At 38.8% G+C, this 19,535-nt stretch overlaps 1 protein-coding gene across 8 annotated transcripts in view; it reads right to left on the bottom strand.

Moving 5' to 3' along the window:
• The window catches only part of ADAMTS3 (ADAM metallopeptidase with thrombospondin type 1 motif 3), a 319,865-nt gene that overhangs the window by 15,137 nt on the left and 285,193 nt on the right, over positions 1 to 19,535 (bottom strand). For all 8 annotated transcript variants that reach the window (XM_070048039.1, XM_008267763.4, XM_051820227.2 and 5 more), the window contains 6 exons: positions 16,707 to 16,852; positions 15,203 to 15,378; positions 12,929 to 13,062; positions 11,105 to 11,228; positions 7,698 to 7,778; positions 5,856 to 6,019 (listed from right to left, as the gene is read on the bottom strand). In XM_070048039.1, coding sequence (XP_069904140.1) covers positions 5,856 to 6,019; positions 7,698 to 7,778; positions 11,105 to 11,228; positions 12,929 to 13,062; positions 15,203 to 15,378; positions 16,707 to 16,852 — 825 coding nt within the window. The remainder of the gene's footprint in view (positions 1 to 5,855; positions 6,020 to 7,697; positions 7,779 to 11,104; positions 11,229 to 12,928; positions 13,063 to 15,202; positions 15,379 to 16,706; positions 16,853 to 19,535) is intronic.

Below are 19,535 nucleotides of genomic sequence, written 5' to 3'. Positions count from 1 at the left end.
TTCTAGCCTTGCTTATCTCAGTATGCCATGCACATTTTTTGAAAGCCTGCAAAATGTCAACAGTCTTTAGTCCTGAGGTTGTTTTGAGTTACTTTACCATTTACTCATCAGTATTTGTATTGATTAGCATTTGCTTCCACCTTTGTGGAAATTTCTACTTCATAGGCTAAAGGGTACAGACACTTTGTGTGGTTGCTATAACAGACTGCAGGATGACCCACTGAAGAGTTGGAATAATTGTTGCTTTTGTAATAGAAGTATATGAAAGTGCCCTATTTCAGTACCACATATAATTTTCTCCTTCATTAATTCAATGGGCAGAAAACCATCATTTTAACTTGTTTACTTTATAATAGTAAAGTATAATTTTCCTATTACTCATATTTTGTCCACTGCACATCACATGATTGTCATTTTTTTTTTGACAGAGTGGACAGTGAGAGAGAGAGACAGAGAGAAAGGTCTTCCTTTTGCAGTTGGTTCACCCTCCAATGGCCGCCGCGGCCAGCGCACTGAGGCCGGCACACCGCGCTGATCCGATGGCAGGAGCCAGGTACTTCTCCTGGTCTCCCATGGGGTGCAGGGCCCAAGGACTTGGGCCATCCTCCTCTGCACTCCTGGGCCACAGCAGAGAGCTGGCCTGGAAGAGGGGCAACCGGGACAGAATCCGGCGCCCCGACCTGGACTAGAACCCAGTGTGCCGGCGCCGCAAGGCGGAGGATTAGCCTACTGAGCCGTGGCTCCGACCTCTGTTGTTTTTTATTGATACACATTTTTCTTTTCTAAATAATCCCTGTAGTAAAGTTAATCTTTTTTGTAATAAGAAATGCAAATATTTTTTCAGTTTGCTATTTGCCTTTTAATTTTGTTTATGGAAAGGCAGTCTTTTTAAAAGAAAAATGTTTTTGTTGAATTTCATGTACTATGGACTCATATCAATTACAGAGGGGGAGAGTGATATGCAGCTCACTGATATTTTAAATCAAACTTTTAGAAACAGTTTTTGTTTAAGAATCAAGTGATACTGAACCCTGTGGGGGTGAATGATCTGGTTAGCTGGGTTCTTTTTTTACATCAAGTACCAGCATGTACATTGTAGCTGAATATCTTAGTCTAGGCCCCTGTGCTCTGGGGCTCCAAACTTGGGGTTCCAGTCCTTTAAAGGGGGGAGATAAAGGTCATGGCAGAACACTGCCTGTGTGCAAGGCCCCTCTCCTAACCACAGCCTTCCTCCTTGCATCGTCAGCCCACCCCAGGGCAAGCTTTCCTGCAGTGTGGCATGTTTTGAAACCATTCACAAGAGTTGCTGGAGTTAGAATTCTGTGCATTTATATAAGAGTGAAATAGAGCTTCTGATCCCCAGTCATTCAAACTTCAAATGGGATTTTGATTAGCACAGATCATTTGCTATAAAATTATCCAACCCATGGAACAGAACAAAAGCTCATAAATTCAGACAATTAGTTTCTGACATAAGTGAAAAGGCAATTTAATGGAGATAGAACATTCTTTTTAACAGTCCTGGAACAACTAGACATCATGGTGGTTTAAAAAAATAAGTCCTGGTGTTGTATAGCACAGTGACTATAATTAACAATAACATATTTTATGAATTAATAGAGGAGAAAAGCTCAAAGACTTCAAAGTAATGAGGAGATGGAAATGCTAATCACCTGGATTTGATCAGTACACATTACATATATTTATTGAAATATCACACAGTGCCCTATAATTAATACAAGCATTATATGTTAATCAAAAAATACTTCCTAAGAGTTTGAGATGGAAATACTAACTAACCTGATTTGACCATTGCACACTGTATCTAGGTTTTGAGTGGCTGTACCGAGCCCTATTCACATAAAACACTAAATAAATTAACTGCCCACAGTTAGGTTGTAAGAAATAGTGACTACTATCTTGGGTGCACTATCTTGGTTTCTCTGATACTTGAATCACTTGTTCTAGTGGAAGTCAGTGCTATGTTGTAAGGACACTTAAACACCACAGGGACAAGCTCATGTGGAGAGGAACCAAGGCCTGCTAGCCACCACATGGGGAAGCTCGGGATGGATTTTCTGAGCCTATCAGCAGCCATGTGATAGAGGCTGGAAGCAAAGTCAAAGCCGGTCCTGCCTTGGGGTTATTGTGGTCACAACTGACAGCAACTTCACGAGACTTCTGCCAAAACCAGTCAGGTAAGCTTCTTGCAGATAGCTCACCACTCAACACTGCAAGATGAAGGCTGTGTGTGTCTGGCCACTACATGTGGAATAACTTATGTAGAAATAAATAACTGATATTGACATCCATTTGCAAAAATAAGAACCTAGCATTTTATAGAAAAAAAAAACTTGAAATGGTTCATAAACCTAAATGTAATTGTAAAACTACACAACTTTTAGCATATAAAGTAGGAGATGACAATTAGATGTTGGATTAAGAAAACATTCTTCCATATCACCAAAATTTTGATACACAAAAGAAATTGATGAACTGGACTTTGGTGAGGCTAAACAATTTTGCTCCATGAAAAAGAAATTACTGAAAGAATGAAAAGAGAAGCTATAAACTGGAAAATGTATTTGCAAATCATATATTTCACAGAGGATTTTATAGCCAGAATATAAAAGTTTCAAAACTCAACAATAAATAACAACTGACAATGGGCAAAATGTTTGAATAGACACTTCAAAGGGAAATAATTTTCCAAGGAAAATTAAACTGAGTAATAAGGCTTTGGATTAGTATAATTTCTTAGTAGGGAATCCAATGGATGCTTATATGCAGACTCCAACAATATATTTAAGTCATGTAGGTATCTTCTACTTCTATCCATAAGGAATAATGAAATTGCCTTCCTGATACTAAAAACTGTCAGGCCGGACCAAATCCAGGAGGGAGCTCTTGTTCCTGCAACAGATAACAGGGCTGAGGGCAAGGACCCCTGTGATAAGACGAACAAATCACCTTTTGCCTCCTGACAGATGCCAGAGTGGGGACCATGGCCCAGGGAGGAGGGATATGGGCCCACTCTCTCTTAACTGGGGAGAGAACTAAGTTTGGTACTTGCACGGTAGGGTACTAAAGAGGGGCCTGCAGAGAGAGGTGGCCCAGAAGTCTGCATGTGTCCTTGGCTGCTGGCTGAGCAGCCATGCCCAGGTCAAGACATCTGGTCTATCAGTGAGTAGGGGCTCCAGGGTTGAGAGTGGAGCACAGGTCGCAGAGGTCAGGCAGGCTTGACAGTCCCCGCAGTTCTGATCCAGAGTGAAGAGCACTCACTATCACCTCAGGGATTCGTCACAGGCCCAGAGAGGCTATGTGTGGCATCCCTTAGGAGTGTGGACAAGGAGCCGACGCCTGCAGTCCAGCATCCCACATGGGTACCCGTTGGAGTCCAAGCTGCTCCACTTCCAATCCAGGTCTCTGCTGTGGCCTGGGAAAGCAGTGGAGGATGGCCTGACTCCTTGGGCCCCTCCATCTGAGTGGGGGACCAGGAAGAAGCTCCTGGATGCAAGTGGGCTCAACTCTGGCCATTGCATACATCTGGGGAGTGAAGCAGTGGATGGAAGACACCTCTCTCTCTTTCTCACTCTGCCCCTCTGTAGTTCTGCCTTTTCTTTTTTTTAAAGATTTATTTTATTTATTTGAAAGAGTTACAGACAGGTAGAGACAGAGAGGTCTTCCATCCACTGGTTCACTCCCCAGATGGCTGCAACGGCTGGAGCTGCACTGATCTGAAGCCAGGAGCCAGGTGCTTCTTCCTGGTCTCCCAGGTAGGTGCAGGGGCCCAAGGACTTGGGCCATCTTCCACTGCTTTCCCAGGTCACAGCAGAGAGCTGCATTGGAAGAGGAGCATCTAGGACTAGAACCGGCGCCCATATGGGATGCTGGTGCTTCAGGCCAGGGCTTTAACCTGCTGTGCCACAATACCAGCCCCATGTAGTTCTGTTTCAAATAAATAAATCTTTAAAATATATGGACAAAATTAAAATAGAATAAAAATAGGTCTCAGAAGATCAGGAGGTGAGACCATGATGCAACTGCCTGCCAGAACCAAAACAACCAGACACCTTGCAGTTTATCAGCAATAATGTCCAGTGCACAATAGGCAGGAAAACGTGACCCTTAATCAAAAAGAAAAATAAGCTACCAACAGAGGCAACACGAAAACCTCGGATTCCATCAGAAATGATAAGCAAACACATGTGAAATATCAGCAGAGAGTGAAAATCAAAGAACCTAATGGAAGTTCTAGAAAGCAAAAGTGTAACATTTGATATGAAAAAAAATTACTGGATAGGTTTGTGGACATATTGGAGATCATGGAAGAAATACTGAGTAAGCATAAAAATGATCTAATCTGAAAAAACATTTTAAAAAAAGATTAGAAAAGAATGCACAGAGCCTCAGATTTGTGGAACAGTTGTAACTCAGCTTGTTTACCAGGGAAAATGTAGCCAATATCAACTTAGAGTCAAGATTCTTGTGAACCCAAATTTAATAAAGATATCACTTTATTATATATCACTCTCAAACTGCTAAAAATATTTAAAAAGCAGAGAAAATGGGCACATTACATTCAGTGCAGTGATATGATTTTGAAAGAAAAATGTTATAGAAAATGAGTCAAATGACTTCTGTGTACAGGTGCCTAGGTTGCTTATCTTTGCACAGCAGGCTGAGACTACAGCTTCAAAGCCAGCTGATGCTACGTGCAAATATGTACTCATCCAATTGTTTTAAATGCAGCCTAAACAAGAGTTTTAGCCACTTAGAGCCTGTCCGTTTTGCATATCTCTAGAAAACCTCACCCAGCATCTGCTGGATATAAAGAGGACCTTGTGGGCATAAGGACTGCACACTGCAGATGTCCTGAGATCTCTGACCAATGCAGGGAGACACATAGGCCCTCTTACCTTTGAGTCTGTCTCTCTCTAGCCTTTTTTCCATGGAGTGGTGGCCCTACTTGCTAACCTACCGAGGCCTCACCCAGATAAAGCTGCCTGGTAGGAAGATCTTTTTCTCTCTTCAGTTCCTCAATCCCTCAAGCTCGCTAGAAGGACATAAAAACTACCTCAAAATGCTAAAAAAAAAAAAAAAAAAAAAGGAGGAAAAACCTGAGCAATGCCAAATATCATATCTAGGGAAGATGTCCTTTAAAAATGAAGGTGAAATATATTTTCAGGCAATTGAAAGCTGAGAGAATTCTCACCCACACAAGGAATGCTAAAGGAAGTTCTTTATGCAGAGAGTACATGATACCAGATGGGAAGAAAGATGTATAGGAAGAACACGGAGTACCAGAAATGACAAATACATAAAGATTTACTTTTACATTTCTTGTCTCTAAAAGATAGCTGACTACTTAAGTAAAAAAAAGACAATATTATTCTGTTCATAATGTATGAGAGTACATCAAAAAGTTTGTAGAAAATGGAATTAAATGCTGTTTATTTTGTTAGAAAATATTGAAACTCATGTTTTTTGGCAACAATATATATTTTCCACAAATATTTTGAAGACCCACTCATATGCATGGATTTCAAAACTTTTTATACCAAAATAAATTTAATTTTTCATTTTTCCACGAACATTTCAAAGCTCCTTCATACACATAATGTAGTATGATAGTATTGCACATAAAGTAGGGGGACAGATAAGTGGAATTATAGAAAACAAGCAACTAAATATTTAGTGCTCAAGGCAAAAGTGTTTTCAGGTAATAAGTAAATGAATTTTAAAAATATATTATAAATAAAATTAAAAATTAAATTATAAAGAAAATTAAGTATACAACTAATTATGAAAGTATAAAGTAACCAACTTCATAATGAGTCAGTAATGCCACATACCAAAACAATCACAGGATCACGTAAGGGCCCATCAGTGTGAAGAGTTTCAATGTCATCTTCAATGTTATAATCCCACTCCACGCCAAGGTCGATGAAGGTGCGTGACTTGGCTTCCTCTCCTTTGCCATTTAGAATATAGTGGCCAGTAGCCTGGCTCTTAATAGCTAATGTAAGCAAAATGAGCAACCAGCATACATTTTATTTGATCTTTTTAGAGTTAAAAGTTCCATAGCAGGTCTCTCTCCTTCTAGAAATCAATGACCACGTTTTTTAGTATCAAGCAATTGAAATGAGTGTTAGCTGGACTATTAATACTACCAATTTCTTCAGGAGACTTTCAAAATGCTCAGTAAGCATTCTTAATAGTAAACAAAGCCAAGATGGTTAAATAGGCCAAAATAATGTTTGCAAATAGTCCCATTTGAAAACATTGTCAAAGACGTTACCAGTTGCTAACTCCTTCATTCTATACGTTTCCTCAGAAAGTTGAGAACATTTTAAATAATGGATAATTCTACAGTAACCAATAAACAATTCATGCTCAGATGTCATATAACTATTTCTTTACAATGTATCTAAAGTTAGTCAAATATCTGTAGACATCTAACATAATTAAAGCAATTTTCAGGCCAACAATTTAATTGTTGCGATTGTAAAATTCCAAGGCCACATCGCCTATTATATAGTTAGAAGAAGCTGCTTAGTGTTGACAGAATCCTTAATGAATTACAGATCTACCATCTATTATGAAATACAATGCTTTTCTAGTGGGTAAAAGGGTTTTTAAATTTTGGAGGTGGTTAGTGGCATATAATGATTAAGCTTAAAAAACAAAATTTCATGTGTCACTAACATTACTGAAAATGTGTAGCAAACATGAGAAATTTTAACTAAAACATTTATTCCTCCTGAGCTTTTAAACAAGTCTAATTTTCCCAAGGTTAGTAATCTGAATTCTTGGATGAAAAATAAGGAATTTTAAATACTGATGAGAGAATTATGGCAGATTGCTAGACTATGAGAACATCTAGTAGTGAATATAAATTCTATAAAACATGTTTTTAAAGTTATACATAAAAATTTTGCAGCAATTTTGCATGGGGCTGAGAGATGATGCTTTATTTCAGAAATATTAGTGTTTTAATAGGCTACTGAATATGTGGAAGTTTACACTCATATATATACTTTATGCTCCTTTAAAGCAACATTTCTACATGATCCTCTCCAAAAGAAGTCAAGAATCTTCTTTATGAAATTACAATTAACCATGCAAATAGGTCAACATGTGCCATTTGGAAACCTCACAGATGTTAAGACAGTTCAACATTACCCTAGTAAAATTCACCTGTGGTTGATGTTCAAAGGATTAAAATGCACTAAAAATAAATGGGTGTATATAGTGTGGCATTAATAAAAATATCAGAATTCATTAATCAACAGAGATATGATGGATTTTTCCAATAGTGCTTAATTCAATTCATTGTACCTACATTTTTATTCCCTTAATACAGAACATAAAAAGGTATAACAAACTTGTCAAGTGACTTTTTCCCCTCATGCGACAATGAACCCACCCCAGCTCCTACTGAAAATGAAAGCTCTATTTTAGAATAGTTCTTGTTTCAAGGAAAGAAGAGTTGGGAGAAATGACTAACAAAACCACAATATTCAATTTGTGCATATATGTATACACATACATATGCATCTATATATATACATAAACATATGTAGATGACTATATATGTGTATAGTCACACACACATATATACATATGTATGACTTCTTTGACATCTCAATGTTCAAGTGCATGTTAAAGGTGCGCCAGCAGGTAGAGACACTTACCAAGAATATGAGGAGAAGCCTCGTCTTCTTGGATTAACACATGTCTAGCCCCAGGGGGTATATCAAACATCTTAAGGTACCCTTTGCATGTGTTGCAATATTGGAGGAAGCAAAGAAGAAAACAAAAGCAACAACCATGGTTAGTTGAGCACTACGTTCTCGCTCCTACATGCAGAAGAGGGCATCCATGAACAGAAAGAAGCAGTTTCAGAAATGAACTTCGAAGCTTCTGTGGCTTCTGTGACATCGACATGAGATTAGAGGAATTTTTCTATTAAGGGGGAAGAGGCAGTCATTCTTGTGACCAACTTATTAGTCATCTACCTTATTTTCACCTACAAAGTGTGTCAACAACTCTGGCAAACCCTACATGATTCCAGCTTTCCAAACCACCTTTGTGAAATGCAGCCAACGTTCAGTGAGTTTGCTTAAGTGATGAACTTCTTGACACGTTCCTCTGCCGATGTATTATTTAAAAAGCTTTGGTGGCAAGTATAGGTGGCTCAACTTGCAATTATTGAAATATTTGTATATTTAATATTTAAAAGCCCACTTTATTATAAAGACATTACAAAAGAAAAGTCAGTGACTAGCTTTCACTCTCTTGTCAGTAACTTTGGGTTTTTAAACAAGGTTATTTACTAAATTTTCAAAAATACATGTTGCAGATTTGACCAAATGGTCAGAAAATGAAATTGATGTCATACATTGTTTTTGTATGCATGCTAACCTCCATCTGCTAAGTCAAAACATTTTTTAAAATGCTTAGTTACTTTGAGTTTTAAAATTATGTATCATTCCTAATTCTGCCAATATTATGTATGATAAACTTAATACTATCACATATCCTAGGAATTAACAATTAGAATTAAGTCCATGTCTATAAATCAACAGTAGATCAAATAGAGAAATTAGGATCTTATTTCCATCAATAATAAATGGATATAGAAAGACTATGCAAACTTCATATATACCATCAGTACATTCTAACACATTCAGTTCATATACACAAAGTAAGTACTGACATAAACTCAGTTATCAATGAACAGTTCTTGATGAAATAAGAAAAACACATGGCTTTTGTCATTTTTATGTACCTATATGTTTATCTATGTACCAAAAGATTTACCAAAGCTGTGTATATTATGTACTCAAAGATTTCACAGTATTTCTTAGCATTCCAGCTAAAAGGAATAGTAATTTTTGGATCAAGGTTTAAACCACCTTTGCCTGAGGTCAGAGGCAACACATGCAATGTGTCATGTGTGCCTGAGTATGTAACATGCTTAAAATGCCAAGCACAGAAAACAGCTTGATGCCATTTATGGATGCCCATCTTTCTGCAGTTCACTACAACTTACCCAGTATATTTCTAGCTTCTCTTGTTTCGGCAAGAGAAATGTTACGAGCTCCTTTGGGTAAAGTGAAAGCGCCTCTCGTCTTCCCTTAAATAAAATGTCTTTAATTAGTGGAGGTTTTGTGTTTATCAGAGTCTTACTGTTTCATTGACTATTCCATAAGCCATATATATATTTTATTAGATAATATAAAAATATGTCCCATAATTTAATGCAAAGTTAAAATGTATTTATAATAGTTAATGCCAATGAAAGTTAAATAGTCAATGAAAGTAAAGACTAAGTAGGAATTCAATTCAAAATGATGGAGGTGATTTGAAGGTGAATACTTGCAGATTTCATTTTCCAGCAACTTGAATTCTTTATGGCACCTCTTGCTTAAATGTTTCCCTGTTGGAAAAGGTTAATTAGTCTATTGAATGACACTGATGACAACATTACTGCAAAGAAAAGCATGTTGGATTATCTTTGAATAGTTTGTATGACTGATGAATACTTCTTTTGACTTTGATCTGAAGATTTAGCATAATGGTTGAAGAATCTGAAAAACAGTATCACTACCCTATATTATTCATGATATAGAATGAATGATTGTGGCAAAGATGTTTTTCTTATAATGATTCATTCTGGAAATAAAACAAATTGATTATTTTACACCCAAGAGAAAACAGCAATATATAACTCTAATAAAGCAAACAAGTACAGCACATTACTTCACAGAAAGTGGGAGAATATTACATTGGACACCACCCAAACCAGAATGTATACTGTATGTATAATTATAATGCTGTTTGCTTTATTAAAATAATCAGCCAGAAACAGTGATATTTGCTTTTTTATAATTTTCACAGCACAAAACATGGTAATTTACCACACAGGAACAGACAGCAAAGACATCTGTATGTGGAGTAGAAACACATTATAAAACACATCATAAGAAACACATTATAAAACAATCACTTAGCTCTCAATCAATGTATACCAGAGAGCAATGCTGGTACACGTGGAATCAGCTTGACTTAGGAAGCTGTGGTATAACGGGAGTAACAGAACCATTCCATTTGGATGGAAACCCGCTTTTTATTTTCTTCTCTAAATGTGAAAATTGCCACCAATGACAATGTCATTAACCAAATTTGCTTATTTCTCTTTGTTTTAGCCATTCTTTAAGATACTATACTGGCAGTGCTTTGGAAGCAGTAAGATATTCTTCTCAAGAAAACACATCAAATTCATCTTTAAATGTTGAATGCCCAGAAACACGTGCTCAATCAGTCCTTATTGAAAAACTGAATAATATTTGTTACATGCTTAAGAAATTATGCAGCAGTAAAGGTTTATATCCAAATCTTTTATGGTTATTCAAACAACTATTATGAAACTAATATTTTGCATATTATTTGATTGAGGATAGTTACTCCACTTTTTGAACCTCCAATGTATGTTCAAGTTCAAGCTACTGACATTGTTGCAAGCACAAGAGTTCATACACATGAACAGTGTACTTTAGGGGTTTTTTTTTTAATCATACTTCAATTTTGTCATTTATAAAAATTTTCAAACTATCTAATTTTTACATACTTATGCATTCATAATTAGGATTCTCTTTTATTTATAGATTATAAAATTCTTCACTTTTAAGATTCAAGAATTAAACTATGCTTTATTATAAATTCTATTTAAAATCTCATTTTTAGAACTCCTTGTCAACAGTTTATGTGCAAGATATTAAAATAAGCACCAATGCTAATAACTATTGCACTTTATATTAAATATGCAAAATAAATGATAGCACAGATTTTAGCTAATATACTTTACTTCTTTACTTTTTTTTTCTTAACCACACAGAATTTTTCACCATGGATCCTATGAGTGAATTTACTCAAAGTTTATCTTTTAAGGAACTATTACAAACAAGACAATCTGAATGAACATGAACTGGCTGCTAGTTTCTGGGTATGTTTCCTGAGGAAATGTTGCACTACAAGAAGTCTTAAGGACCACAAAGGATGGAGAAGGACCCTGAATTCATGAAAGCTCTGGTCTTACCAAGCTTCCTGGGAGTTCTGGTAAATGTCCCCTTCACGGTCCGGCAGTGGGAGTTGTCTCCTCCACAGACACCACACTTATCCTCAACCTTGTTAGAACCGATTTCTTTATCACAGCCCACTTTCTGGGGAGAGAAGATGTGAAATGTGGCCAGTCTGCGTGTGCCAAGTTCAGGTCAACAGCTCAGAGAATGACGAACTATTCATTTAATCACAGCCCATTGGCACCATACTTTCTCGGTAGCCATGAGATTTAATGCATAGAATCTTTTAAAGAACCGGTGTGAAATCAAATGACTTGTACTCTGAGGAATAAAGGCTAAATTGTCCTAGTCTAATGAAGTATTTACCCCCACAATAGACTTTCTTAATCATCAAATCAACACTCAGCAGAGGGGAGACAGAAAAAAAAAATAAAACCTACAGGGTGCTTTCTCCTTGCTGTTTTCAACTTTAAAGATGAACAAGAATAGAGTGAATCCTACATTAGTGCAATCTTTAAGCCACCACCTGCAACACCAGCATCCGATTTGAGCAACAGTTCAAATCCTGGCTGTTCCACTTATGATTCAGCTCCCTGCTGATGTGCCTGGGAAAACTACAGAGGATGGCTAAAGTGCTTGCGGCCCTGTCAACAATGTAGGAGACCCAGACGGCATTCCGGGCTCCTTGCAGCCCCAGTAGTTGAGGCCCTTTGGGGAGTGAACCTACAGATGGAAGATCTCTGTCTCTATAACTCTGCTTTATAATAAATAAACAAATCTCAGGTAAAAAGTAAAACAGTTGGCGAGGATGGGTGATGAAACTTGATAAAGCAGTGTAGACTGCAGAGGAGTTCAAATAGCCAGGAAGTTGTATGTTCCTGGATTGTGGGTAGGAAAATCAATATTTAAACCCAAATTTAAATCAAAAGAAAATAAGTTCTACAATATAGGGAAAGAACAGTGAAAGATCTGCATAGAACAGGCTGCAGAAACCTGGAGTCCCAATGGGAATTCACATTTTCATGTTAATGTATTGGGATTTCTGAAGGGTTTCTGGCTGGGACAGGTCCTCAGTGGTCAGCAGTGTAAGGTGATGACAAGGGGAACTGGTCAGGGAAAATCATAACTGCACATCACTTCATGCATCCGATACTCTGGCAGGTGAAAAGTGAACAAATACACATACTCTACTTCCAGGGAAACCTGAGTTCAACTATGAAGCATCTGTGAGGAATGAGTATAAACTTTAGTTTTGTGGAGCTGAAAAGAAAATTGACAATACGAACAATGTTTCAGGTAGCAAGGATAATTACAAATCAACTTCACTACTAACATGAATAAGAAAACTGCCATTAAAAAAAGAGATTAAATATGGTATAAAAATGTTGTTTTTCTTCCTCCACTACTTCTGTTATGGAAGTTGAGAAAAGGAGAAAGAAATGTATTTGTTACTTTTCCAACAAAAGATAGAATACATTTAGCATTGATTTTCTTTAATAAGAAGCTCTTGTATTTTAATGCGATATTGCTGCTGGTAAAATACTCAAAGCAAATGCATTGTGCCCAATTTTTGTATTTCAAATCTGGAGGCATCAGAAAAGGCACCTTTCTGGAAATTAGGAAAACTGTTTAACTCTGATTCTGCCAGGGACCTAAGTTTGATTTTGGAAAGCACAATTTCTCCTAAATTTATTTTTGTTACTGAACTATAAATAGACACATTATAATGTGATTTTGCATGTAACAGACAATTCAAAGATGCAAAATCTGCAGATAAATGGTAGTAAAAGTACAATTGCACAGCCCTTTAGGAAGCCTTTTGGGACGTGATGGTAACTCACCACACACTCTCCTCTCACACATATACTGTATGGATCTTTGTAGGAACAGCGTGTCCCATCATGCACCAGCTGTTTCATATAAGCAACGTCTCCAGTCTCTTTGGATTGACAGTATAGGTGGCATCTTTTCTTGGCTGCATAAGAATCAGGATAAAATTCACTATTTACATAAACTGGAATGTTTGCACATCATTGTCTATCTTAAAATATAAAGTTCCAGTGTGGGTCCCAGCGTGGGTTTAAAGGAATACTGTGAAAATTAATAACATAAGACAAAAAACACCAATACATGGATATGTCATATTTTCATTACAGCCACCATGTGATTTGTCATCTAATGTACAATGCTTAAAAATGATTTATGTATTTGAAACTCAGAGTGCCAGAGAGATTGGGGAGGAGGGGGAAGGAGAGAGAGAATCTTCCTTCTGGCGGTTCACTCCCCAAAACACCACAACAGCTAGGCTGGGCCAGTATGAAGCCAGGAGTCAGGAACTCCATCCAGTTCTTCCATGTGGGTGCCAGGAATCCAAGTACTTAAGCCATCATGCACTGCTTCCCAGGCACATTAGAAGGAAGTTGGAGGGGCCGGTGTCATGGTTCACTTGGTTAATCTTCTGCCTGCAGTGCTGGCATCCCATATGGGCGCCGGGTTCTAGTCCTGGTTGCTCCTCTTCCAGTCTAGCTTTCTGCTGTGGCCCGGGAAGGCAGTGGAGGATGGCCCAAGTGCTTGGGCCCCTGCACCCGCATGGGAGACCAGGAGGAACCACCTGGCTCCTGGCTTCGGATTGGCGCAGCGCTGGCTGTAGCAGCCATTTGGGGGGTGAACCAATGGAAGAAAGACCTTTCTCTCTGTCTCTCTATCTAACTCTGCCTGTCAAAAAAAAAAAAAAAAAAAAAAAAGGAAGTTGGATCAGAAAATGGAGCATCTGGGACTTGAATTGGCACTCCAGTGCGGGATGCAAGCATTTCATGCAGTGACCTAACCTTCTGTGACAATATGCTGCTCTCTAAAGTGGTATAGTTTTGAGACAGAAAAGGGGCTTTATTAATAATTGAGCAGGCACAGCAAGTAGAATTGAGGACTGCCCAGCTCTTTAATAAATTAATTCAAAACCACTTTTGTTTTACTGATGATCGGAGCCTGAAAAAGGTTTCTACTGGTTTTGATCCACTCATCTAGCATAGTTTCTGCCTTCTGCAGGATTGTGTTAATTAATTATAGCTTATGTGACTCACTTCATCAAAATAAATCGGTGCCAGCATTGTGGCACAGCAGGTGAAGCCACAGCCTACAATGCTGGCGTCCCAAATGGGTGCTGGTTTGAGTCCTGGCTGCTCCCCTTGCAATCCAGCTCCCTGCTAATGTGCCTGGAAAAGCAGCAGAGGATGGGCCAGGCGCTTGGGCCCCTGCCACCCATGTGGGAGACTTGGAAGAAGCTCCTGGCTCCTGGCTTTGGTCTCACCCAGCCTTGGCTTTTGTGGCCATTTGGGGGAGTCAACCAGCAAATGAAAGATATTTTCTTTCTCTCTCTCTCTCTCTCTCTCTCTTTACTTCTCTACCTCTGGCTTTCAAATAAACAAACCTTTAAAAAATAAAAATGTCTTCTCAATGCACTGCAACTCTAACATATATTCACGCTTAAAAAACATCTTTAAGCTGAACCCTGTAGCATAGCATATAGTATCCCATAACTATCTTCTTTAACTAATAAAAATAAGAAAAATGGCAAGAAGTTGCTATCTGAAGATATTCAACCAAAAATTCAAGGGGTAGAAAACATTAAAAGAGAACTTAAAAGCAAAATATCAAAATAGAAGTAAAATCTTAAAAGTATTTTTTTAATAAGTAGCTTAAAGTTCAAAACTAGAATGTCATCAAGTGCCTTTTGTAAATAATGGTTTCTTTTTCTTGGTCCTGATTCACTGTAGGAGAACTGTGCTTTCCTCTAGCTATTCAGAAAGGAAACATCACGATGATCCAGAAGCACTTCCTTGGAGAGAGATTTCAGCTGCAGCAGGGAATGCAGCCTCTCTCCCAGGCCTGACTTTCTCCTGGGCTTCCCACTGGTGAGGGCGCAGTGCTGTTGGACAGCGTTCGTAGTCCACAATGCTCACATTGCTAGAGAATAGAATACTTTGGTCCTATTCTAGGAAACCCAGGAGGATATACCTGTAAGTCCTGCTTCTCCTACGATCCATGGAGACAGGACGAGCAAAGCGTAAGCCCTCCATACTAAGGCCAGGACAGGGAGACGAGGGTGGGCTACTCACAGTCTGGGTGCTCGTAGGGTAACCAGTGGTGCCTGCTGTTCTGGTATTCAAAGTGGGAGTTTCGCTGCTGGCACTGCTGTGCTCTAAAGTCCTCAAAGTGTTTTTGGCATTCTTCTGTATTACAAAGCTGGTACTCAAAATTAACACCAGGGCAATCCTGACCACCATTGATGGGCCTAGAGAAAAGACAACATTGAAAGAGCCCTCGGGCTCCAGTCCAGGGCTTGAAGCTTGCAGACACAGCGCTTGAGGGCAGGAAGCCAGAGCTTCTGTGCTGCCAGTGCTCAGTGAATCAACGCAGACGTCCTCATTTCAGTCTCTCCCAAAGCACCCTTCTCTTCCTGCTAATACGGGGGTGGCAGGGCAGACTCCAAAACTCGATTTAAATCAGCCTTTCAAACAGTGAATTCAAATGCATAGCAAATGTACATAAAGAAGTAAAAGAGCACGCATATGGACTCAAGAAAATTATACTTTCTACCATATGTCAACCTCATAGCTCCAACTCAAAGACATTAGATCAAAGCTCTATGCCTCAGTTTCCTCATGTAGAAGACGCAAACACTATTATCCTCCTTAGAATTGTGACAATTAAGTGAACTGTCACATTTAAAGCTCTTAGACCCTGGCTCATAGAGAACCTCGGCTGTTGCTGTTATTTTGATTATTTATGTTCCTTCTCCTGATGTGCCCATCATCTCTGCCTGTGAAGACAGGTACATGGCACCTGCCAGTCCTTATAAACACATGACCAAGACCACTGTGTTGCCAGAAACAGAAAAAGGCTGCTCCCACCTTAAACCCCGATGAGGAAGAAAGCCCCATGTTTAGTAAGTCAATTACCTATTTTCCCCGAGGAAAATAAAGTTTGTTGAGCACACAACAGAAATTCAATAAATTGAGCCCAAGTGAATGAATGGACACTTTTTCCACAATAGTTTTCCGACCTTCCATCACAGTCCCTGTTGCTCTGCGTATGCAGAAGCAGTCACCTCCTACCCAGCAGAGACTGATTCTGTCTGATGGGCACCCTTCTCCCTCAGATGCTCCGCCGCTTCCTGCAGCGCCCAGGGCCTGCTCAGCTCCTTACAATGAGGGTACTTCAAAAGGTTTGTGGAAAATAAAATTGTTTTATTTTGGCGCAAAAAAATTTTGAAATTTATGAAAAGGATTTGTCATCTGATATGCATTTTCTAGGAACTTTTTGAAGACTCCTCATATACACAGATTTTAAAATCTTTTCCAGGTGAAGGTGCATTTTTTATGCCAAAATAAACTTATCTTTTTGAACTATCTCTAGATTCCCAAGCAGCAATTTATTTAAAAACTCTACTCTTCATCAGAACTTCTCATCTTCTTCATTGTCTACTCTACATGAGGTTGGTAAATGAATATTTGTTTTCAGTCCTGTATATTAGATATAGTTCATCAAACAGAATACTAAGAACCTAATATACTTTTCTGGTCTGTCCCAAATCAGGAGAATTGCAGAGATTATACTCACATGGGATTATTGCACTGGCGTGTTCTGAAACGAACACCAGTTCCGCATGTCCGGGAACAAGAGCCAAATTTCGTCCATGACCCCCAGTTACCATCTTGCTTTTGTTGATTGGCATTCTTCCACATGCAATGACCCTTATAACACCACTTAGGAAAATGACAAAAAGTAACTGTGAAAATCATGCACACATGAAAGCTGTGCTGTTATTCAAGAACACTTTTTTGGGGCAGATATTGTGGTGCAGTAAGTTCAGCTGCCTCCTGTGATGCTGGCATCCCATATGGGTGCCGGTTCGAGTCCCAGCTGCTCCACTTCTCCCAATCCAGCTCCTTGCTCTCCATGTGGGAGACCTGGATGGAGTTCCAGGCTCCTGGTTTTGGTCTGTGCCAGCCCTAGTCTTTAGCCATTTGGGGAGTGAACTTGAGGAAGGAAGACTGGTATCTTTCGCTCTCTCCCTCCCACCTTCCCACCTTCCATAACTCTGTCTTTTAAATAAAAAAATAAATCTTTAAAAATAAATGGTCTGTCCTGACCATGTAAAGACTTAAACAAAAAAGGAACTCTCTTTTTGAAATTTCCTTTTGTCTTTTCTTTTCCAGGTGAAAATGCATTTTAAATATCCAAATGCAATGAGACCATTACAATGTCCTATGAGAAGAGTTAGATGTGCATTTTGAAGTATAAATGTAAAAAATGATAACCACTCAGGTAAGTTTTTAAATGAAGCATTCACTAGTGAATCAATAATTTTTCCAGTGCCCAATCTGCACAGAAGTTACTTTTCCACCTTTCATCTATCTAGCTACATGGTACCAGGGTTCTAAAAAATTAACTTTTATTTATTTGAAACACAGTGAAAAAGAAAGTGAGAAAGAGAGACAGCCAAAGAAAGATCTCGCATCTGGTGGTTCACTCCCCAAATGCTCTGAACAGCCAGGGCTGTATCAGGTCAAAGCCAGGAGCTGGCAACTCAATCCAGGTCTCCCACATGGGTAGCAGCAACTCGACTACTTGAACCATCACCTGCTGCCCTCCAGGGTATGAATTACCAGGAAGATGGTGTAGAGAGTTGGGGTGAAACCTGAACCCAGGCACTCAGATACAGAATTGCAGGTCCCAGGCAGTAGCCTAACCACTGTGCCAAACACCCAATCTTGTATCATGGTGTTTTTGAGGGCAACACGCTCCCCATTAAGATCACATGAAATATATACTTGCATGCCTCAACTTAGAAATTAATTAACATATCCAAAATATTTCATGTTTCAAAGCACTTTTACTTAATGTAAACATTTTTCCTTCACACTGATTCTGAGAGTTAGGTAGGTCAGAAATATGATCTTCACCCGTCAGAACAGGAAAATTGAGACTAGATAGGTTCATCACAGTGTAAGGCTATCTTCCATGAAGCAATTAAATGTGGCTACTAGGATTCTGATGGTATAGAAGGCAATCTACTACCCAGCACTTACACTATCCAGCAAATAGCAGGTACTCAAACGGTGTTAGCTATTTTGCTTTCAAACATTTTGACCTTCCTTTTTGCACTATAGACAATAAAAGTGGTTCTTAAAAACTCAACATTTGTAAATGTAAATAACAGCATAACTATAGCAGAGTACTTCAAAAAGATTTTTTTTGTATTTTTTAATTTTTTATTTACATGAAAGGAACAAATTTCATGTGTTCATTATATATAATTTTAAAAGCATAGTGATAATTCCGTCCTAACCTCCCTCCTCCCAAGCTCCCACCCTTCCATCTATCTCCTTCCTTATTTTTTCTTCTCATTTTTACAATGACATACTTTCAATTTACTTTATAATCACAAGCTTAACCCACCACTAAATAAAGAATCCAGCAAGTAGAAATATAAAGACCACCGTTCCTTCAGAGTATAGTCAAGGACTACATTAATCTCCCCTCCCCTCACTCTGTCAAGGTGCCAGACTCAGGTTGCCAAGGTGGAGCACTGGCAACCTTAGTGGGGCAGGTAGCTGGCACCCGGAATGCTGCAGCGCTCTCTCTCTCTCTCTCTCTGCAGATGGGGAGGCTCCTGGGGCTGGGAGTGGATGCCCTGCACCCTGTGACTGTTGGAATCCTGTGACCGTGAGACAGGGCATGGGGTGTGACTGAGTCTTTGGGAATCACTGGGTCTGACTTCGAAATGTTTATGGAGAAATGGAATTTAAAGTTTTTGTTGGGGGTTGGCATGGTGGCATAGTGGGTTAAGCCACTGCCTGTGATGCTAGCATCCCACATGGGTGCTGGTTCTGGTGCTGGCTGCTCCACTCCTGATCCAGTTCCCTGATCATGTGCCTGAGAAAGCAGATGAAGATGGCCCAAGTGCTAGTTTCCTGCACTCACGTGGGAGACCTGGATAGAGTTCCTGGCTCCTGGCTTCAGCCAGGCCCAGTCCTGGACATTGCTGCCATTTGGGGAGTAAACCAAAGAATGGAAGATCCCTCTCTCTATCTCTAACTCTGCCTTTCAAATAAATAAGTAAATCTTTTGAAAAATAAAAATAAAGTTTACTGTACAGAAATACTTTTGATGTATATACAAAAGGTCAAAATACTCATGGAAATCTACATTATGAAAAAATTATACATGAATTTCAAAAGTTTTTGTGCCAAAATAAACATATTTAATTCCACATTCCCACAGACTTTCTGAAGTACCCCTATATTTAGAAGAGTTCAATGTTAAGTGTTAATTCAAGATACCATTTTTAAATAAAGAATGAACTCATTGTTGTTTTTAGTCAGAAGAACTTTCCCACAGCAAGACACTGTATATAATGTATTTAGCATAGTGCCTAACATAGTA

The sequence above is a fragment of the Oryctolagus cuniculus genome, chromosome 8, assembly GCF_964237555.1.
Source record: "Oryctolagus cuniculus chromosome 8, mOryCun1.1, whole genome shotgun sequence".
Classification (NCBI taxonomy): Eukaryota; Metazoa; Chordata; class Mammalia; order Lagomorpha; family Leporidae; genus Oryctolagus; species Oryctolagus cuniculus.
This window is presented reverse-complemented; position numbering and strand designations above follow the sequence as displayed.